At 46.2% G+C, this 23,301-nt stretch overlaps 1 protein-coding gene across 3 annotated transcripts in view; it reads right to left on the bottom strand.

Annotated features, from left to right (window-relative positions):
• Positions 1 to 15,754: 15,754 nt before the first annotated feature.
• LOC149328788 (venom metalloproteinase antarease-like TtrivMP_A) overlaps positions 15,755 to 23,301 on the bottom strand; it is a 105,750-nt gene continuing 98,203 nt past the window's right edge. For all 3 annotated transcript variants that reach the window (XM_089561829.1, XM_089561830.1, XM_089561827.1), the window contains one exon: positions 15,755 to 16,083. In XM_089561829.1, coding sequence (XP_089417955.1) covers positions 16,039 to 16,083 — 45 coding nt within the window. In that variant the 3' untranslated portion in view covers positions 15,755 to 16,038. The remainder of the gene's footprint in view (positions 16,084 to 23,301) is intronic.

Here is a 23,301-nt window from a genome sequence, read left to right as displayed (position 1 = left end):
GCCCCTGATCATGTAAAATTACTAGCATACAAAACACTTGTCAGATCAAAATTAGAATATGCCTCCCCTATTTGGAGCCCGCATCATGCTTACCTTATCAACGCACTTGAAGCAGTACAAAACAGAGCAGCCGGATTCATTCATTCTTCATATTCCTACCACATCAGTGTGTTAGGGTTGAAAGATAAATCAGCGTTATCACTCCTCTCAGTTCGTCGTCGCATCGCCAGCCTTTGCTTATTCTACAAATTTTACCACAGTTCACTTTCCTGCGCGCCCTACATCGTCCAGCCAACCCGCATATCTGATCGCACATGTCATCCTTTCCAAGTTTCTCGACCACGTGCCCGCACGGTTACTTTTGCAGCCTCATTTTTCCCCCGTACCATTGTGGACTGGAACGACCTTCCCAGCGACATTGCAGTCATCATGTGCTCCGCGAACTTCGCTGATAATCTTCATGCTCATTTGTCATCGTGTTAACACTTGCCGCCAACGAATATTGTACCCACCCCTTATGTAATGCCCCTCACCGGGCCTTTAAGGAAAATAAATGAAATGAAATGAAATTATCGTTATTCAAATAATGACCGGTCTGGTGCTGTTGCGGACGACAAATTTTGAGGTTCGGAGGCAAATAGTGTCACCACCGTAGGGTCACTACATTGGGACAACAAAAATGGCTCGGACTGGTCACCTTTCGTGAGAGGCTTTTTGTTGCACTGGAAGGATGACAGACAATACAAAAGACGACAGAAAATAGAAAGGGGGGAGGCGGTGTCACCCGGTAAGTGTCGTGTTACAGACAGCCGGAAGCTGCCCCCGGGAGCCTTGGGAGGTACCGCAAATAAGGTAGCACGGGTAGGGAACGAGGTTGGCTGAATTCGGCCGGGCTTCGAGTACCAGGCAAGGAAATGTCCAAGTTTAGTAAGTTGACGTCCTGGTGAACTACGAAGTGAACGAGAAGGAGCGTCGGTCAACTCGACCAATTTCTTACTCGTTTTTATTTATTTATCTGGTCTGACTAGAAAGGTTAATTAGACTAGGTGGTTAATTAGCTACTACAATAAACTAAGTCCCACTTACTGGGAGCATCACTATACCATCCCTTTAGTTGGTTGCATGAATTCTAGCCGAAAAAAATTTCCGGGGGGGGGGGGGGGGCACTTTGTTGACCTAATGTTCAGTGAGGCGAAAGCAGTAAGCGCGGGGTTGCTGCTTGTGTCACTGATGTGTGGTTAGGATGTTAAGCTCCGCCTCTCAGTGTGGAACGCGGCAGCGTCTTGCAACGCTGCCAGGGAGTCCACAGAACGCCATCGCCCTTTCGGCTCTACGCCTTGCTCGTGGGTAAATTGGTTTTTGAGGAAAGGAAATATATCGGTCTCGCATATCTCGGTGGCCACTTGAACCTCGCCGTAAGAGAAGGGAGGAAGATGGGAGAGAACGAAGATACCGTATTCACTAGACGCGCCTTTCTTTATTCTAAAGCATCGAGCTGGCATGGCGGACTAAGAAATCAAGAAAACATAGCACACAAAGGCACGTGAAAAGATTGACAGCTGCCTTCCATGCAGATTGACAGCTGCCTTCCTTGCCACGCGTCCGCTTTCTCTCTTGCCTTTAAAGACTCTTCGTTGCAGTGTGCGCTGGGATCGCGATAACTTTTTAGGGGCGCCCCAAGGTGCCGCGTCGGCAAGTCAGTCCATTGCAGTCGAGAAAAATAATCTGGTGAAACATCCCATTCCCCATGCCAATATCCGCAGCTTTTTTCCCCAGTTTACCTGACATCCAGTTTGGTCGCAGAACTTTTCAACCACATTCGTAGCTTCACGAATGCTGTCTCTGTTTGTGGAAAATACCGCTATGTCGTCCGCGTATGCAAGGATTTTCACTTCGGCTGCCTGAAGCTTGAATCCAGAAATGCAGTCACTGTTAAGAATGGCCAAGCACAACGGCTCGAGATATACTGCAAAAAACAAGGGAGAGATCGGGCATTCTTGTCTCACCGACGAGCGTACTATGAGGCTGTTGGTACGTTCGCCGTTAACTATAATTCGCGTCGTACAATTTGCGTAAGCTATTTTTACCCCTTCGACTATTACGCTACCCAGGTTGGCATGCTCTAGAATGGAGAAAAGAATGTCATGAGAAACACGGTCGAAAGCTTTTGCTAAATCTAGCTGCATCATAGCTACTTGACTGCCAAGCGCGTCAACGCATTCCAATAAGCTTCGTGCAACATGTATATTTGCGGCAATGCTGCGACCTTTGATGCCACAGGTTTGATGCGGCCTAACTAACTTGGCGATTACACTTTGCAATCTGCTGGCTAAAATCTTCATAAAGACCTTGTAATCCACATTTGTGAGGCTGATTGGTCTATAGGACCCCAGCAACATACGTGTTTCCGTGTCATCAGTCTTGGGAATTAAAACAATGTGGGAGGTAATAAAAGACAATGGAACTTGATTATTTTCATAAGCTTCTGTTAATACTTTGAGCATCAGTTGAGCGACGTAGTGTTTGAATGTTTCGAAGAATATAACACTCAATCCATTTGGCCCAGGGGCTTTCCCAGATGGTAGGTCGTCTATTGCTTTTTCTATCTCCTGCAAGGTAATTGGCAGCTCTAGGCGCTGCTTGATTTCATCGTCAAGTGGTGGCATCACTTATAAGAAGTTTAGATGAAAACATTCTACAGTCAGGCGCTTGTTACTAACAAGTTCTGTGAAGTGGTCCACAAAGGCGTTCTGAATATCTCCTGGATCGCTGGTAATTGCGTCTCCGTATCTTATCTTTCTGATTTCTTTCTGCAAGCGTACCGTTTTTCGTCCGCGAGCGCTCGCTTTGTAGGCGTTTCGCCTGCCCACAATTTTTCGGACCTTGCACGTACGACAGCAGCTTTATATTTTTCTTTGTCATTGCGTTCCAGTTCGCATTTCACATCTCTGATTTCTTTTGTGAACATTCCAGGAGCTGTGCTTTCAGTGTTCAGCAAGCATTCCAGTTCAGCGTGCAGGGTTCTTTCTCTTCATACCTAATCACACTGCTCCTTTCTATTACTTTAAGCTTCACCTGCTCTTTGATTTCTAAGATATGGTACGTGATGAATGTGCTCTGTGCGTCGCGCAGCAATATTGAAAAAAATCCATCGAGTGTTTGCAGTTTTTCTTTGGGCGTCGACCTGGAAGAAAACCAGGCGAACAAACTTGTTTATTTCAGTCAAAAGCGTTGGCGTTGGACTGGTTCATTTGTTTTTGCGTCAAGTGGTGTCGCGCTTTATTTTCCTTCGCGATCAAAATGACATATTTTTGAGAACTGTTACGCAAATGCGGTTGCAAAGGCTGCTCCCCGGAATCATAGTGTCATCGTGTGAAAACATGTGTGGTGCTGTAAACGGATATTTGCGTCATGTTGTCTTTTCCTTCAGGTTGTTGGAAGTGCGTTTTTCACTAGAATACCTGTATAACGTTCCCAAAAAGAAGCTGTATAAGGATCTGGTTGATATTATGCTGCCGCCACCTTTGTATCGGGCACTTACTGTGGAGGCCCAGGGCAGGATATTTTAAAACGGGTGGAAAAGATGCTGGTCCGGCTGACAGTGAAAACATTCTTTTTCAAATTGCACTCTAATACACTACCCGTTAAAACCTGGCTTCAGGAAAAAGGAATCTGTCCCATGGACAACAAATTGCCTGTTATGTAAGCAGCCGGAGACAATTGAACATGTTTTCCTAGACTGCTGGGACGCCATATTTTTCTGGGATGTCCTGCAGAGAACCATCAAGAAAAAACTAGCACTGCACCCTTATGGTATCAAATTTCTACCAGTTGATCGCAAAGACGTACCCTATGACTTATTAATGCTTCTTGGCCTCCACAGCTTGTGGAAAAGGCGAATGCAAGTAAGGCACGCGGATATAAACACTCGTAGTACACGTGAGAACTTTGTTGAAAGTGCTGTTTATCTGCGGGAATGTTACCAGGCGCAGCGTCACCCACCCCAGTGGGTAACACTACTAGATGATCTAGTGAAACTTAAGAAACTTTAACTTCACCCGTATCAGCTGAAGTGCAGCTCAAGTGTTCTTATTGTTTTCATGTCAATCTCGAAAATAAAGGAAAAAAAGCTGGCATGGCGGACTGATTACCGTGCTCGTATCGCACTCCGGAGACCCTGGTTCGATTCCCCAACTCGACCAATTTCTTATTCGTTTTTTTAATTTATCTGGTCTGACTAGAAATGTTAATTAGAGTAGGTGGTTAATTAGCTAATTAAATAAACTGAGTCCCACTTACTGGGAGCATCACTATACCATCCCTTTAATTGGTTGCGTGATTTAAAGCCGAACTACAATTGGCTCTGTTTGAAATTCGCGCACTGTGATGTCATGAACATTTTTACCAATTGAAAAGCGAGATATTTCTGTCGACAACTCCTGCTTATAACGATGAGGCAGGAAAAACTTCCGCCTAAAAAAAACGCCGTGTGACTTCCACGAATCTGCTCCGCTCTTCACGCGCTGCGCGCCGCTTTCCGGCCCAGAACGCGTGCGCGTGTTGTTAGCTTACCCGCTGGCAACGCTATCCAATGCGTTGGCCGCAATTTACATGTCAGTAAACAGGTATCAGGCCACAAAGGAAAGAGCTCAGTTTTTTTGCACACACCACGTCCAGTCCCCGCCTCTTGGGGCTACACATCAAACGTGACTACCTTATTGAGGAAAAGGAGAGAGTGCCACAACCCTGGAGACGCGCCCTCCGGGTCCGACTCCTTCTCCGCAACATGTCCAGAGAAGCCTATAGCGGTCGTCGCCAGGCGCGCGCGAAAGCGTTGGTGCGATACTATGGTAACCAAGAACACATGTATTACGTGGACGTTGCCGGCCCACACCACGGGGAGTGGTACACGGCCGCAGTCGTACACAACACAAAACACAACTAACGGGCTCACTTTCAAAGCCTACAACGCAACACACGCGTAGGAGATTGCCATTGCTCTGGTTCTCACTAATCCAAAGTCGAAACACATCATCACTGACTCGCGAGGGGCCTGTCGGAACTATGAGTTGGGCTGGGCTGCCCCGCTCGCCTAGCGCATACTGGAATATAGCTGGCGATGCGAAGATCCAACTCCACGTAACATGATTTGGGCCCCCGGCAACCAGGGACTCCAAGGAAACAATAAGGCCGAACAGGCCGCCAGCGCACTCTCTTCGCGGACTATCTCCCTGTCCTTCGAAGCCTACTCCCAATCTGACAATCTTGCCCTTACATTCAAACGCATCACCGATTACTACAAGGAGGAGCACCGGCGCTACCCAGCCCCTTTCTTCATAACCGACTTTCTTCGCCGACTTTCTTCATAACCGTACAGCAGAACTTCACATTGCAGACCTCCACAGCGAGAAGATCACACTAGGCACCCGAGGAACACCACAAGGAGCAGTCCTATCTCCGTTCCTTTTCAACACTACAATGAGAGGCCTCCCTCCGCTCCTGGAAGAGATACCTCACATTAAACACTCAATATATGCCGATGACATTACCCTGCGGACCAACTCTGGCTCTGACGGGGAAATCCAAAACTCCCTCCAAACAGCAATCGATAAAGTACACTCCTTTGTACAGGCGAACGGGCTCAGATGCTCCTCCACGAAGTCCGAATTACTAGTCATCAGGGACAGACGAGCTCGCCTGCCCGTCCCCGACCCGCAAGAACCTATTGTGCTTCAAGTCTACACACATCCCATACCTCCGGTCCGCACCATCCGCGGTCTGGGTATGTTAATACAGAACCACACGCAAAACTCGGAGGCCATTCAGCGCCTCCGCACTACAGCCAATCAGATCAACGGCCTTATCCGCCGCATCAGCACCCGCCGCAGAGGTATGAAGGAGGATGACCTCTGTCGGCTCACGCAAGCTTTCCTCATTAGCAGGGTAGTCTACTCCTACCCCTACTATCACCTCCGCCGGAAGGACGAGGAAGCTGTTAACAGCATTATACGTTCAGCGTACAAAGCGGCTCTGGGGCTACCTCAGTACGCCAGCACACAGCACCTCCTCCAACTCGGCATCTACAACACCCTCACAGAACTCATAGAGGCACACAAGACCGCCCAAATCCACCGCCTCTCCCGCACTAAGCACGGGTGGCTCATACTTGACCGTCTCAACATCAACCCCATAGGCGACGTCCACCCCACGACGCCCATTCCGATAGGGGTCTATAGCCGCCTAGTTATAAAACCAATCCCCAAAAACATGCTACCTGCCCGCCATGATACGCGCCATCAGCTGAAAGCCACATACCTTGCCGACGAACACGCAATATACGTAGATGCTGCACGGCAAAGTGCAAACACATACGTGGCTTGTGCAACCACGCCACAGTCTACTCTCGTCACCGCCTCCACAGTACTAGCTCACTCTCCGAAAGCGGCAGAAGAAACCGCCATCGCGCTGGCCATCGCTGACCCACGTACGCGCACAGTCCTCAGCGACTCCAAAAGAGCAATACAAAATTACTCGGCAGGTTTTATCTGCCACCCCGCTGCACGCATCCTTCGCGGCTGCACTCCCGACCATAAGATCAACCTGGTCTGGGTACCCGCCCAGGCGGGAAACTCTGGAAACGAAGGGGTCGACCGACTAGCCCGAGGACTAACCAACCGGGCGGGCAGCCCCACGGACCCAGACGCTCTTGCCGAGGCTCCCCAGACCTTTGCCGAAATTACCAACCTCTACAGAGAGATGAGACGCCAGTTCCCGCCTCCACACCCCAACTTGAATCGAGCGCAAGCCACCTTGCTCCGCAGGTTACAGACACACTGTATCCTTAGCCATTCTAGACTTTCACTTATCACAGACGGGGAATACGACCCCGTCTGCGAAAATTGTAACCAGGGAGAAATCGCCACCCAGGCTCACATTCTCTGGGGTTGCGCGGGAAATCCGCCCCCTCGAACCTTACTGCCAGCTCCCTCCGAAGACGGATGGAACCAACTCCTCAAAAGGCCAGACAAGAGCATCCAACTGGCACTCATTTCGTGGGCCCAGGAAGTCGCCCCCACCTGGGGGCCACACCAAGCCCACCTGTCCTAAATCCCGCCAATCTATGGCAATAAAGTTGTTTCTCTCTCTCTCTCTCCCTTGTAAGGAACTGGATCGCGCTGACGAACGCTCCTCATCAAAATTCTAACACTGTACTGTGCCCGGCGGTGCTTAAACATTTCAACACATGCTTTGATGGCGCGTGCCGCTTCTGTGGGGAGGTGGCTGACACCTTCCACATGGTTTGGGCGTGCCAATTTAACCCATCTATCCCCCCAAACCCCAGCCCCACAAGAGAGGACTGGGAGGCGGCTCTGCTCGGCTGTCAGGACCTATCCCTTAAGAAAAAATCTAATGACTTTCTTTAGAAAGTCTAGTGACTTTCGACATTAGGATCTTATGCCTTTCTCATGACTTTCTGGTGATTTTCCTAATGAATTCCCAATGGCTTTCTAAAACGAATTGGCCACCGTGGTTCTAGTGTGTTCTTAATGTATGCTTTTCTGATATTTTTTTCTTGACTCTCTCATGTGCTACCTGCCGTTGCAAAACCCGATCCAATTATGGTGATCAGTAATGCAAAATAATAGACAAAACAAAAAAAGTAGAGCAAAAACAAAAAAGAGAAAGGAATAAAATGCCGACGTGCAGGGGTTCGAACCTCCGACCTTAGACACTCTATCTTACCACGCTAACCACTACACCACGCCACCTTTTTTTTTTTTATTGCCTGACTTCACACACACAAATACACAAATACCCACATACAAATACACAAATACAAATACAGTACACAAATACACTTACAGAGCGCAATGAGCAATAATTAACAACACTATCCGCCCGGGGGTGCGTGGCTTCGTCATATTTAAAACTCCTTAAGCGTCACCAAAGGCTCGACTCTTTCGAGCCACTCGGGAGCTTCAGGAGCAAGTTTCTGAACTTCAATATACTTATGCATGCACTCCCGAAAATAGATCCGTGCTGGCCGTGCATCAGGATCGCAATGATATCCTGCCATTCTGGAGCGCCAAATACAATGGAGGCCCATTAGCATAATGAGGTCGAATGGTGTCCCATCCTCACTCTCTACAGGCAAGTACCGGATACCATGAGCGTCGAGCGGAAATTCCTTTTTTAAAGTCCGTTGCAAGATGTCCCAAAAGTATACCCCCTCCCAACAGTGCAAAAAAACGTGGTCTATTGTTTCTGGTTGTTTACAAATTAAACAATGTGATCCCCAAGGTAGAAATAACTGCTTCCTTTCCAAGAATTCCTTTACTGGTAGTGTTCCGGTATGTAATTTAAAGAAAAAAGTTTTTGCACTTGGCGGCACCTGCATCGCCTTCACACGCTTAAGTACGTCGCGTCCCTGGCCTCCATTGTATAAGGCCCTGTACATAGGTTGTGGAAGAACTACATCGCACAAATCTTTATACAACTTTTTCCTGCTAACAGAAGATAAATATTCATACGAAAATCGAACCGACAGGAATCGAACACTCGCGACAACCTCTCTAAAGTAACCAAAAATACGTCCCGAGAAACTTTCGGTTGTGACAACAAAGTCCGGCAGTGCATTTCCGAGCCTTAATTGGCACACAGTGCGCAAAAACGGATCGCTTACATCGCGCACAAAACAAAATCTGCTTACAATCTGCCGCAGAAATAAGTGTCCCAGACTCAGGCCGCCATCCTTCACCCGCCTAAACAAATTGGTCCGGCTGCAGCGTTCCCAGTCCGCAGCCCACACAAAAACGGCAAAGATCCGGTGCAGTCTCTGTACGTTCATCCTTGCACAATGTAACACTTGCATCACATACCACAGCCTAGACATAAAAAACAGATTGCACACTGTGGCCCTTGCGAAAATTACACCACGCCACCAGACGTTAACTAGTCAACTTATGTGGCCTGATATGTGGAGCCACAGTTGTTTCCTGTTCTTTCCATTGCGTGTAAATGTAGCACCAGCATCTTACATGCACGCACGGGAAAACAACGTTGTTCAGAAGGACCTTTCAGGCCTCTTGCGGGTGCCAACGTATTCCGAGCCTTGAAAGACCCAAAAGGCCTTGGTTCACCGGACGCGGGCGGCGTTGCTTGCCAATGGGGCCCCGAAATAGGGGCTCCACCTAGTATATTGTAAGGGGAAAGGACCAATAGGGTCCTACCCCAATCACCTTTCTTTAAAAATTCAATTGCCCATAAATGTTTTTCACCACCACCAGTTTTTTCCGTAGCAGTACGGGTCCACCTGGGTGGATAAGTCTTTCACGAAATATTCATGCAGGATTTCATTTATTCACCTTTCTTGCTGTTTTATTCACTATACATTCCCCACTAAATAAAATAATTTCTTGAAAAATATTTGTAAGCGCCCCAAAGCAATAAGAATAAGTATTCGCATTTGAGACGTTCGAAGGAAGAAATTGCGGTTGCGGCGTTTAGTGTGCAGCTCTAAACGGAAAATGAAAGTAGCGCTCGATGAGACGGCGGCATTTCAATCATCTTCAACAGTTTTTAAATGGCGCCGCTTTATACGCGTTCACTGTAGCGCAATTATTACGACGTAGCTGGAAACTCCTTCCACAGAGAAATTGCCCCACAGACATATGCTTTTGTTTATAACTCATTTTTATGCCAAATTCTCAATGTTCAATAATTTGTGCATATCTTCATTTGATGCTCTGACCTTTTCGCCCCTCTTTAGGTATGTTTTAATTCGATATCCACATCAGCAGCCTGCACATCTCTGTTTTGAGCTCAGGTATGTTCGTTGGTATGGTCGGATAAAATTCTAGAACGAATCCGCAAACACCCCCTCAATTAGGATCTCCAACTGATGTCACCGCCTTTTCCCTACGACGTGATGGTCGACTGCCTTGTGCCATTTAGCAGAACTTGGAGCGCACCCGGACGAAATGCGGCTTCTAACGGAAGCTGCTTGTAATGAAGTTGTTAATAGAAAAATGATATTTTTTTGCTCACTTCGTTACGCTCTCTGCATTGGATATGTAAAATATCTATTTCGAAACGAGAATGATATGTTATAAATGGAAACATTGTAGAAGTGCGAATAGGCTTTGGGTTTGACTGATTAAAAGGCACTGAAGAAAGAGTAAACATTATTTAAAGGCAAACTAAAACAAAACCACAGCGAAGGTATTTACCTTATCTGGAGGCGAACAAAATTTTAATGCTGAAGCATTAAGGGTACCGCTGAGCAGAAAAACCTGCGTCGTAGTCAGCGTCGGAGAGTCAAAAAAACCCGATTTGGTTGAAGAGGCCTTGATATCACATCTGAAGCTGCGGAATTGTAAACTGATTAAGGTATAAGCAAAATGAGATTTTTAAATCCCAACATGACGCAAACGTCAGTATGACCGGTATGATTGTTGAATATACTTAACTACGCTTAATCAGAACGAGCACGAAATTGTGATCGTTGGGTTTCAAGTCAGACACGCTACCCGTGGATAACGGAGGCACCTTTATTTGGCTTGGTTACAGGCAAGCCTTTGTCATATCCTTAAGGCAGAGCTGAAGTAGCTCCCAAATTATTACTGGTCTTCTACGCTAATTTATGAAAGAGCCGTCCCGGTCTGCCTTATCAGTGATTCATTCGATAGGCCTGCCGCTTACGCGTCGCTGGAGCCTGGATCCCTGAAGAGCAACAATTAGGCTATACTCGGCCTGTGTGTTCGCTGGTCTAGATGGCAAGTGTTGTGGCTGCTGTTGCCTTGCCAACGAGCATTTTGTCGCACACCGTTGACGTGACAGCATCTAAGCACGCCTGAACGACTGTTCATAAAACAGGTAGTAACATATGCCACCGACATATGCGACGAAATTTAAAATTTGACAGATAGATTTCATCATCATCATCATCAGCCTGACTAAACCCACTGCAGGGCAAAGGCCTCTCTCAGGTCTCTCCAAGTAACCCTGTCATTTGCCAGTTGCCGCTACTCTGTCCCCGCAGACTTCTTAATCTCATCCGCCCACCTAACTTTCTGCCGTCCCCTGCTACATTTGCTTTCTCTTGGAATCCACTCCGTTACCCTTAAGGACCAGCGGTTATTTGCCTTCGCATTACATGCCGTTCCCAAGCCCACTTCTTAATCTTGATTTAAACTAGGGTATCATTAACGCGCATTTGTTCCCTCACCCACTCCGCCCTCTTCCGATCTCTTAGCGTTACACCTATCATTTTCCTTTCCATAGCTCGCTGCGTTGTTCTTAACTTAAGCTGAACCCTCTTTTTTAACCTCCACGTTTCTGCCCCATAGGTGAGTACCGGTAGGATACAGCTTTTGTATACTTTTCTCTTCAGGGATATTGGTAAGCTACCATTCATGATCTGAGAGAACCTGCCATGTGCGCTCCACCTCATTCTTATTCTTCTAGTTATTTCCCTCTCATGATCCGGATCTGCGGTCATTATCTGCCCTAAGTAGACGTATTCTCTTACTACTTCCAGCACCTCGCTACCAATTGCGAACTGCTGTTCCCTTGCTAGGCAGATAGATTTACTATTCACCAATTGCTACTTCGTCTTTGCGGCATTTCGTATATCGGGCCGAAAGAAGTAGGTACATTTACTGTGCTGACTCCCATGACACGGCTAAGGCCGGTTCACACGGCTTCTTCTATTGAAATCAACTTCTCCTACAAGTTGACGCTTGTGCATGCCGAGCATGGTTATACCGTTGCACTGGCCGTTCGTCTTCAGCAGCTGCCTTAAATTTGCCCGGTTGTGCAAGTGCTTTGCCGCCATGAAAGCAGCGTTCCTCCACGAAGCAAAGTCACCAGCTAATGACCAATATGGTGAACTTTCTTTGCGCGCGGGAACTGTAATGAATGTGTATCGTGTCATAGACTTGTTCTTTAGTTTTGTTGTCTCGTGCGTGGTTTGCATTTCTTTAGCCCCCTTCTTAGGACTCGTTCTCATCTTTTCTTTGCCTTCCCGTTCTGGAGCCATTCTTAAGATTAACAGACTGACTTTGATCACGATGTAGTGCTCTGAAGTAAGGCGGTAGTATATTACAACCGGCCAGTCCTACTCGGCCTGCAAACCAAATTATGGGAGCTGCAGTTTAATCATCGAGAGTGCTGTTTGCACAGGCTCGCCTCCGACACGCAAGCCAGTAGTCAGAACCTAATTGTTGTCATCGGGCTTTGGACAGCCTCTGCCTTCGCCTGTGCCCTTCCCCTAGCCCTTTTCCGATGCCGTGAACAAGTAGTAATTCCACAACCTCTGTCATCAAGCCACTAAGCCTTCCTGCCAAAAGCTCTGTACTGAAACTGCTGCAAACATTAGCGCTGCACCTTGCACACATCGGGAGTAGTCGCCCACACTAGTGCTCTCCTTTCATGCTGCCCGCACGACAGAGCGAGATAATATAGCGCAGAGTAGGACAGGACACAAGAAGACACGAACAACACGAGCGCTAACTTCCAACAATTTTTTATTTCACACATGCAAAATATTTAACACCAAAACCACGTCATCACCTGTGCTATCAGTAACGTTGTCTGAGAAACGAGAGTTCTTTATCAGATAAAAAGATAGAGGGAGTGCTTACACATGTCTCTCCCCGAAGAATTTATCCTCTCACCTTCAATTATTAACCGCGTGGTCATGTCCCTACTTTTTAATAAGGGAGTTGGCATCCACCCAAGCGCAGCCATACGGCTACAAAGAAAAGCTATACAGCTTTCTCAGAAACTTCGTCCTGGTCCGGGGTTCGAACCCGGGACCACCGCTTCACCGGAGCAGTCGCTCTACCAACTGAGCTAACCGTGACGGCAAGCTTATTGTAGGGCGAGAGCGAATTGATCAATAACTCGAAGTGGCAACAGTGTTGGTCAAATGTTTTAGGGGAATCCTCCAAGGTGGAGTAAATTTGTAATAAGGGAGTAATTATTCATTGGCATCCACCCAAGCGCAGCCATACGGCTACAAACTTTTCCTACTTTTTGTCCCTACTTTTTGCAAGCACAGCAGTTTTCTCAAAACTGCTCGCGGGTAATAACTGAAGCTGAGAGTGTAAATTCTTCGGGAGAGACATGTGTAAGCACTCCCTCTATCTTTTTATCTAATAAAGAACTCTCGTTTCTCAGACAACGTTACTGATAGCACAGGTGATGACGTGGTTTTGGGTGTTAAGTCTGTTGCATGTGTGAAATAAAAAAATTGTTGGAACTTAGCGCTCGTGTTGTTCATGTTTTCTTGTGTCCTGTCCTACTCTGCACTATATTATCTCGCTATGACCATGCACCAAAAAGCCCAAAAAGCTACGCTTTTGAACCACACGACAGAGAAGTGTGAGGATTCTAAAAAAATACTTTGAAAAAACCTTCGAGAAAGCCAAGTTGCAGGCACTAAAAAAACGAGGTTATATCGCAATCACGCTGCATCAGCCTTGTGATAATCGCTTTGCCCTCGAGGAAAAGTTAAGGCCTGGATTTCGTTCTTGCGCATTTCGGCGTGTGCACTTCCTCCTACCAATCTAAAACACTCATTACGTAACAGTTCAACAGTGTGTCCGGCGTTCTTTCTTCGCTCTCTGTGTGCAAACACATGCGTTCGCCTCAAGAATTACGGTGCTACAACGCATTTATCCAGTTCCTGAGAGCAGAAAGTTTCTTGAGCTGTCTGAGAACGTACAGCCTTTGTCAAAAGTTTAGAGCCCAGGGGGTTTGCTTCTAAGTACTATTGTGATGCTCCTGCAGCACTTGTGGCAGCCCTACGCATCGGAGGGAGCAGGACCAAAAATCTTCTTACCTTCAGGAGATTTGGGACGCTGAGGTCGCATTACGAGCAAAGCAATGCAGCCCAGAAGCAAACCCCTTGGGCTCTAAACTTTTGACAAAGGCTGTACGTTGTTTCCACATGCTCCAGTTGGCTTCATGCCCGTGTGGTTTAATTTTTGTTTTATCGCGTGTCTTTGAGAGCTATTTATTTCGCTGCTTTTGAGAGTGTGTGTCTGTTTCAATGTGATAATTTTCGAAAACCGCATTCCCCTAAGCAATTTTTTGGTAACTGCATTTATGGAATTGAAATAAATAGTTAAAGAAATAAAGGTCAATAAATAAATAAGCGCATGACTGCAGAAAGATTAATATTTATTTAGCCATCGACCGTTTGACAAAGAACAGCTACTTAAAAGAAGATCATGACTCAAGAAAATTACTTGCTGTAGCTTCCCTGAATATCGTTGCTTCTACAGCCCTCAAGAAGTGCAAACGACCTCATGAATAAAGGGTATCTGCTACGTTGACAGTGAGATGTGCTGTTATGATCCGCTCTTCTTAGCACGCTAGGCTTAACTGGCACAAGTTAAGGACTTCCCTTCCTTGGTCTTTAATATCTCGATAGCAGTGCACCTCTATGAGATTAGTAACTAAAACTCACTGACTGTATGTTAGTTATCACAAATTCAGCAGTGCATGTTCACTGGGAAAGTGTTTTTCGTTTTGCATTGTGCATTGTGCAATAATAAAATAAAATAGCGTGGGCGGGTACAGTCTGCAAGATACACAATTATAGAAAACTACGTCTCTGATATTATTCTCTAAGTCTGCCCCATTATGTTATCGCGTTCTCTTTCTGGAATTTCTCCTTCCTTTCCGTCATTTTTTTCTGCAATGTGGTAAAGAAAGGCTAGTGGGATATCTATCGGTTCAGGTTCTTACCATGCGTAACAATAAATTTTTTCTGTCACCTCCAATACTTGCTGTCGTGTAATCTGTGTTCTTAGTTACAGGCTGTGTCAGCTGCATCAAGCTGCACACATTTGCACACTTACAACTGCAGAGTATCAACTTGTGCTGAAGAGTCAATAACTCGCTGTCACGGGTTCGGTGACTACGCGACGTCATCACCGAATGCTGACAATGAGGGGGTGGCCGTTTGACGCCCGGCGTAGCCGGTAAGCAAACGTAGTGAATGAGACCGAGGCGTGTTAAGAGGGAACAACAACAAAACAACGTTTATAGTTCGATTAAGAATGCGGCCGCTTTCACAGACACGTAATGTACATTCTACAAAACAGTTGCGGAAAACACATAGCAGTAAATACACTGAATTAGGTTATACATTCAATATCTCTACACAGGTCAGAACGCAAGTGAGATGCCAATTAGCTACAATCGATAAAAGTTCAGAAGGGGAACAAACATACAGTCAACCGGGAAGCGCGGCTGCAGTCCATCCACAAACACGCAGTCAGTGCGGCCCCCGAAGGCGACGTCCGTCCAGAGCAGCTTGTGGTTTCGAGGATGCGGTGCGGCGGCACGGAGACCCGGGAGATCGCGGCGGCAGCGCCTCCACCGACGAGCGGACTCACGAGCGCCCCCTTTTAAAGTCCTCGGGCGTTAGCGGGTGAGGCACTCGCGGCGCCACAGCGTCGGCGTCGGAAAAGCAAACAGCAAAAAACCGCAACAAGAGCCCGTAGGCACCTACACCTGTGCACACCCCCCTGTGCGCATCATAAAGCGGATCGGATAGGCACATCGCCCAGGCAGAAATACAAGGCTCTCAAATACTGAAAAGAGCAGCAATAATAGTTAAAATGGTAAGTATTTGATATCAGGTATATGACCTGTTAGAACTTCCGAGCGTTTCTGATATAAACCACTGCGGATTCTGCCATACCAAAGATAGCCCTGTGCTAACTCAAAAAGCGCACCTTTATAAATTTCTAGCAGTATTATGCGCAATTACCTGTATAAGACCCAAGCGATAGACTAAAACACTCGTATTGACAATGGTGGCTGCGTGAGAAGTGGCCAGAAAAAAGATCGAGGAAGATATTAAGCATTAACAAAACAGAACACCAGAAAATAAAAACAAGGAAGGTGATTTATCTTGCAGGTTTCACTCACGATGATGTTTATTAGCAGAAAACGCCTCACTCAGGCATCCGTGATGCCTTGAAATTGGCGTTGAGCACCGAGTTTATTCAAGGACCATGATTACTTCTCCCACTTGTTTTGGACGCAGTCACCCAGCATACATAGCTGTAAAAAACAGAGAGGAAAGGATAAGTGGTAGGGATAAAAGTATACGCTTTTCATGGCATTTGAGAGCCTGAGATTCGCCAGTGGAAGTTTGGCGCCGCATAGTCAACGATAGCATAGGCGTAATATGGATAAAGGCAGACAGCGTATTCCTATCTTTAGCCCTCTGTGTCTCGCTTAAAGACTGTCTTATATCTGCGGTGTCAATCCTGAATGTAGGAGAGGCTTGCTCTATATTGGCTTCAAAATTCTTCCGAAGCTTAAAGGCGGAACTTCAGGAAAGGAATGAATGTTCTTTAGCAGATTTTATGTTAAAGGAGCACGAAGAAATTTTTCACGATGCACAGCTATGTTGAAGAGTAGGGGTGAGATAACTGACCCTTGGGGTGTTCCTTTATTTGGAGAGCGAATTTTTTCCGATCGCAGGTCTCCTATGCCGATGGTGGCAGTTCTATCGGACAGGAGGGCTTTGACGAAGCCGTGGATTGTGCGTCCGCAATCCAGGTTGTCTAGGCCCGTAAGGATCGCTTCGTGGCTGACGTTATCGAATACCCCTACTCTTCAACATAGCTGTGATAGGCCTAGCTCGAAAACTAGAGAACATCGAAGGCACCAGGTATGCAATGTATGCTGACGATATAACAGTCTGGACAAACACGGGCTGTCTCGGAGAGAAGGAAGAAAGGCTACAGCAAGCGGCCTCTTGTGTAGAGCAATACCTCGCAGAAAGAGGACTCTCATGCTCGACCGAGAAATCGGAACTGCTGAGAGTCTGGAGAGGCAAGCAAAACCGGACCGTCCCAACTAACGAGGACCTAAAACTCAACGTCTACATAGAAGGGACGCCCATACCTGAAAAGACAACAATAAGAATTTTGGGCATATGGGTTCAATCCAACCAGCGCAGTACTCACACTTTTACCCTACTGAAAGCAACAACGCTACAAGTCGCACGCATGATCACCCGCATCACCAACAGGCGACATGGCATGTGTGAAGAAGACACACTAAAACTAGTCAGAAGCCTAGTAGTTAGTCGAATCACGTACAGCCTACCCTACCAGTGCCTCAACAAAAATGAAATACAACAAGCGGATGCCCTGCTACGCAAAGCGTATAAGACAGCGCTCCGACTACCACGCAACACGTCTACAGAAAAACTCATGGCCCTGGGATTACACAACACCTTTGAGGAGCTACGAGAGGCGCAGCTTGAGTCGGAAAAACTCAGGCTGTTGCAAACAACGACAGGAAGAGCGCTCCTGCAGAGGTTCGGATACCGTGAGCAGATGCGAGAAATGTCGAGGACGGCAACGATCCCCGACGAGCTTCGCAAGACCCTCAAGGTAGCGCCAATAGCAAAATACATGGATCCCAACCTCCATCGAGGCAGAAGAGAAGCGAGGGCCGAATTCATCGAGAAAACATACGCTCCTCAAGCCACGACCGTGTATACAGACGCGTCTTGGAGAGGAGGAGATACCAAAATCGCTGTAGCGGCGGTGGTCGATTCGTCTTTACGCGAAATGGCCAGCGCGTCTCTCCGAGGCTGCACAGCTGCAGAGTCTGAGGAAGTAGCCGTTGCTCTAGCGGTGGCGGAGGGCTATAGAACCGGGCGGTCACTAACAATACTTACGGACTCTCAAACAGCCTGCCGAAATTACATGAATGGCAGGATAGGTCGTCACGCGCTCCGTATACTCCTCGCAGCGAGTGACAGAATTAAAAACCGGGAAGAACAAAACGACAAGATCCAACACAAAATTGTGTGGGTACCGGGGCACACGGGGGTGGCAGGGAACCGAGAGGCCGACAGGATAGCTCGAGGATACATTACTTTCCGAGCTTCCGACGAGACCGCGGAACTCGCGCCAGCACCCAGAGAATACTCGGCCATACTACAAAACTATAGAGGCAGAAGAATGCGATATCCCCCGCCGCACAAACCTCTCAGCAGAGAGGAAGCTGTCACTTGGAGACAATTACAAACAGGCTCTTTCCCAAACCTACATATACTAAACAAAATGCACCCTACGATATACACGAACAAATGTCCCTGGTGCGACGAAAAACCTACACTATACCACATCACATGGGCCTGCCAAAACATAGTCGTGGTCCCCAAAATACAAAACCCGAGTGCGGAGCAGTGGGAGACTCTGCTGTCCAGCGACCGCTGCGAAGACCAACAAGGTCTGGTAGAGCGAGCTCAACGGGCGGCAGTGGCCAGCGGAGCCCTGGACTGAGGGCAACCGACCACTGATTAGAGGCGGACGACATCGACAGAGAAGGCTCCTGGGGGTAGAACCAAGACGTCTCTGAAGATGCCCCCAAACCGCAGGAAAAACCATTAGTGTAAATAAAGTTTTCCCTTCCTTCCTTCCTTCCTTCCTTCCTTCCTTCACGATGCACCTTTTTGCCTGAAATTGGGATAAGCGTTCTCCATCTTTATTCTGAGAACACAATTATTGTTTAAGCAAAAACAGGCATTTTTGACGGAATTGTTACAGCTGGAAAAGACCAAGTTGTTAAAAACAGTTGTTTTGCATTGCACAGGGACCAAAGTTGCTTCACTTTATCAGAGTTCGTAAAAACTGTTCACGTTCTAGTTTGATATCAAGGTAAATAAAGGGTGAATTTGTTATTACCGTTTCTTCCGCATTTTTGTTCCGCGAATTAAAAGTTTTATGATTTGCCGTGCGGTGCCAGAGAAGAAAGGCGAAACTTCGTTGCAAAAAAAGCTCTCCTAACTTCGTCAAAAAAGGTCGGAAATTTAAAGAAAAAGAAATTGCCGACGATTATGTTACTTCGGAATACGAAAGTTGAGCCCCGCTCATCGGCTGTTTCAGCCTTTCGATAGAGTTAGGCAAAAAATTCGAGCAAGACATGTATGTACAATAACAGACAACTTGTTATTTTTAACAGATATTTCTCCTCCAAGGAACGCTCCTCTAAGAGTTCCTGATTGTCGTGAAGGAAGCTTTGTCGTCGGAGAAACACATGCATATCAGCTCGATTTGCTGCACCAAGGTCTGGTTCTCAAACGCGAGGTATATGCAAGTATTTCGCGAGGGTGTCAGAGCCGTGGGAGGCGTTACGAGCGAACTTTGCTACCCTGGCAGGTGTCAGTAAATGCTCGATCGTCAGAGTTCTCTCACCATTGTCAGCGCTAACGCATACGGCTAGCCCACATGTCTCTCATCACTCAACGTACCCATAAGCGCGATTCAGGCGTCCATTCACCCAGGGAGCAAGTTATGCGCACTTGCTTTCCTTATAATGCTCGGAGTGTAAAAGGTTGTCAACGTCAACGCCAATGAGCACAAGGAACACCGACACCACCGCGTTTCTGGCACAAAGTTTTCAATACCTGCACCCCACATCTCTCTCGCATCACCCCTCCTACCTATAAGCGCGGTTTAGGTGTCCAATGGCCCAGGGAGCCAGTTATGCGCACTTCTTTTCCTTAAAATGATCAGAGTGTAAAACATTGCCAACGCCAGCGCCTACCGCCTATGGCTTCAGCGCCGCGTTTCTGGAACGACGTTGTCAATTCCAACGCATGCAGCGCTCATCTGTGACTTCACGGTTGAGGTGTGCACTGTTCCAAGAGAGCAGTTATGCGTGTTCCCTCTGTTTTACAAGCTTCCGCTGCATTGCTTTCGCTGCTGAAAGCACGACTAAGGTGCCAGCTGCTGGCTACAGCGGACAACGGTGACGGCTATGGCGCGAAACGCAGAAACTGGCACCAAAGAGCTGCGTTCTAAAAGCGCATAGACCTTTCGAAATATAGGTTGCGCTCAACGCCAGAATTACAATATTTCTTACCGCTCAAGAAAAAATAGCATCGGAGATGGCTTGATCAGGCAAATAATTGCAAACAAACTATATATAATAGATTCTTATTGTTGGCTTGTCAAAATAGTATAACAAGCAATGTGAACCGAAGTCAGTTTTTCTTCAGTATTTCTGTGTAACCTGAGAATGAACATAAATCTCTGTTTAGATGGAAGCTGGAACGGCGCGTTCCTGCAGAACTTGGTCGGGCATTGCGAATCCTTAATTCCGCCTTCATCGCCAGAATGGGGCTACGGTGCGTTAACATTCACCTTTTGTATTCTTCGCTGGGGAGGACGATGCACAATGATGACGCACTTCTTTTTCAGTTCACATTCAGCAAAAAAGGTTGCATGCAAAGGCGATAAAACTTGTGAATGTTTGTGTTAATCCCTTGAACAGACCATTAGGAATCGAGAAGGACCGGTTATAGTAGGATAAACAGAGGCTCATCGGTTGTGCCTTCATATTAAAATTTGATAGTACAGCATTTCCTACTATCAAGACATAATTGTAAAGAGAAGGAAGCTTAATCTAGCACACTGCAGTAGTCGTTCCGCAAAAGTCCATAACCGAACGTAAAGAAGCGGAATACTTTATCATCTAGGCTTTGCATTTGTGGATGGCACTGACTATTTGTGGGATGGCGTTGCATAGGAAATCTGAAAATAATTTGTTTGTTTGTAGGAGCATTATTTTCGCTTAAAATCGCATCTATACTAATTTTTAGGATTTTTTCCACCGCTACTATTTATATTTTACTGCATAAAAACACTGTAATGATTATCTGTTCACATTCAAGGTCGTCGGCACGCGGCTTTGACACTGCGTTACCTGAGATGCCACCAGATTTTTCTCTCATGATTGCACCGCTAAGGTATCAATTATGCGCTGTTCATGACTGTCGTGCTTGATTTGCCCGCTGTATCACGAAGGTTCGATGTACCCTTGAAATTTTGAAAGGTCAAGACCGTCCGGCACATCGTTCGACGGCCGAAGACCACAGTTGTTATTATCACCACCACACAGTCATGGAGTTTGTGGATGCAATGCAAAGCAATAGACACTTTTTCTTCCTAAGATTTTTTCCGGCATTCCCGATTGCCAGACCACCGTGACCACTCTCTGACAACACCATCAGTTATTGTTACCATAGGGTGGAAGGCTGTTGGCAAAGTTGTATTGGTGAGGTGAAAATTTGTAACTATAGCATTGTTCAATACTCTCGAGAAGTACCCGTAGTAGTTATAAACAATAAACGAACAAAATATTTTCTACCTGCCACGCGCTTTTAGATAGTGCCCAATATTAAAAGCATGAAGTGTTCACATTTATTGTTGTAAACTTCAGTCATTTTTATTTATTTGTTACAGATACCTGCAGCGCCCAAGGGCATTATTGCAGGGGGGGGGGGGGACACAATAACTTCTGCTCATTTGGCCGAAAGTACACATGATAACAGAAATACAATCACACAACTAATAGAATGCACTGAAGGAAGACAACCACGCCCCACAAATAAAATGACACTGATGAAATGAAAAAGACATGCGCAAGACGACTGCGCGCCACGTCACACATCAGATATAAATGCTCGGAATTGACCTTCCGTGCAGCACTCAGTGACGCCGGCTGGTAGCCTGTTCCACTCATTGATCGTCTGTGGAAAGAACGACGTTTTGTAAACATCTGTGCGACATTTAATCTCTCGGAAATTCCACTGATGATCAACTCGTCAAGAAAAAAAGTGAGGTTGAAGCACATACCGGTCTTTGTCAATTCTCAGCTTTCCAAAATAGATGCGATTCATGATTTGCAATCTCAAATGTTTCCTACGGTTAGCTAAAAATCCCCAGCCAAGGTGGTTTTTAAGAGACGTGACACTATTTGAGAAGCTGAAATTATTACACAAATCTCGCAGCATTAATTTTGACGCGCTCGAGCATATCACATAAATAAGCAAACTGGGGTCCCATACAGGGCAGGCATATCAAGAACTGGTCGGATGTAAGTGAAATATAGGAGTTGTTTGACATTAGACATTTATTCAACCAATTCACTTTAAAGAACTCCGAATGTTAAGCACATTCCTGCTGCCTACAGTTTCTTCTTCGATATTATTAACCGATTATGGTCTCACTCCTTCGAAAACTGCGACATAGTCCGAAAAATTATTCGTTGTTCATGAAGTTATTATTTCACCCTCAATAGTGGGTGCTCGAAAGAGACACCATCTTCATTACTAAAAATTAGCGACAAGATATACATTTAGGCTAATTTTGCAGAGAAATGGCTCGTAAATGTTAGAGTGGGTATGAATTTCAATGTTCCTATAAAAGCCGAAATACGTCCCGAAGAAGAATTAAGTGAATAAGAACGAACATCCATGGGTAATAAAAAATTTAATGGGTGAATTATCGGATGGAAACTGTAAAGAAGATCGCTTCCTCTTGCACCATTAGCACTGCAGTGCCCAAAGAGCGCATCTGCAGAACCCCATCCTTTCTCTCGTACTTGTAAAAGTTTCACAGCTTTTATTCCAAGATCTATGGTTGCGCACAAGCAACTGATAATCAATACTTGCTACCTAATTGACGCATATTTTTTTTCTGTTTGAAGTACTGTAGACATATCATCTTCAGCCGACTTACGCATCTTCAGCCAACTTACGCGCACGGAAGGACCGAGGCCTCCGATATTCACTTACACTTAGTGCCACCTCCATCAATCATTCTCATCCAGATCCCTCGTCGGGACGCTTCCAAGTGTCAGTAATTTAATTTAAAAAAACATACCCCATTGTTTTCTATGGCATTTTTAGCCAGTGTGTGCCAGCACAGGTCAATCTTTAAATGAATATGCTATGCGTAGGAAGAATCGACCGTTCTTATCACTATGATCATAACCAAACCTTACAATACCGAATAGTTGCGTAAAAATAATGTTATATCAAAAAAGGTGGATTCGGCTAACCCTAGCAATTTTTTGTACCTCAGCGCGCAGTCCTCACTTAAGTATTCCATCTTTTCGTTACCCGGCATGCTTTAGTCACAAAGCTGAGTGCGTACCAAATCACTGTTATATAATTTTCTCTTGAGCTGTAAGCTGCTATTCATGTTCTGATATCAATGCCGAAAACCATTACAGATGGTTCCTGTTATAATACATATTTCGATGTACTGGTTCGTATTTGCGGTCCCAACTTGCCCTAAGTTTGTGTATATTCAGTCACTTTTTTCAAATTCGTCGCTTCTTCTCCTATACTCGTTTCCCTTCCCATAGCACCGAACATCACTTTTCTATGCACACTAATTTAGATAACTAATTGTATCGTTTGCCCGTCTACGCCATTAATTAGGCCGCTCTATGTGTTACAGACCG

The sequence above is a fragment of the Amblyomma mixtum genome, chromosome 9, assembly GCF_055824585.1.
Source record: "Amblyomma mixtum isolate Tamu chromosome 9, ASM5582458v1, whole genome shotgun sequence".
Lineage (NCBI taxonomy): Eukaryota > Metazoa > Arthropoda > Arachnida > Ixodida > Ixodidae > Amblyomma > Amblyomma mixtum.
Note: the sequence above shows the minus strand (reverse complement) of the source record. Positions and strands in the feature narration are given on the sequence as shown.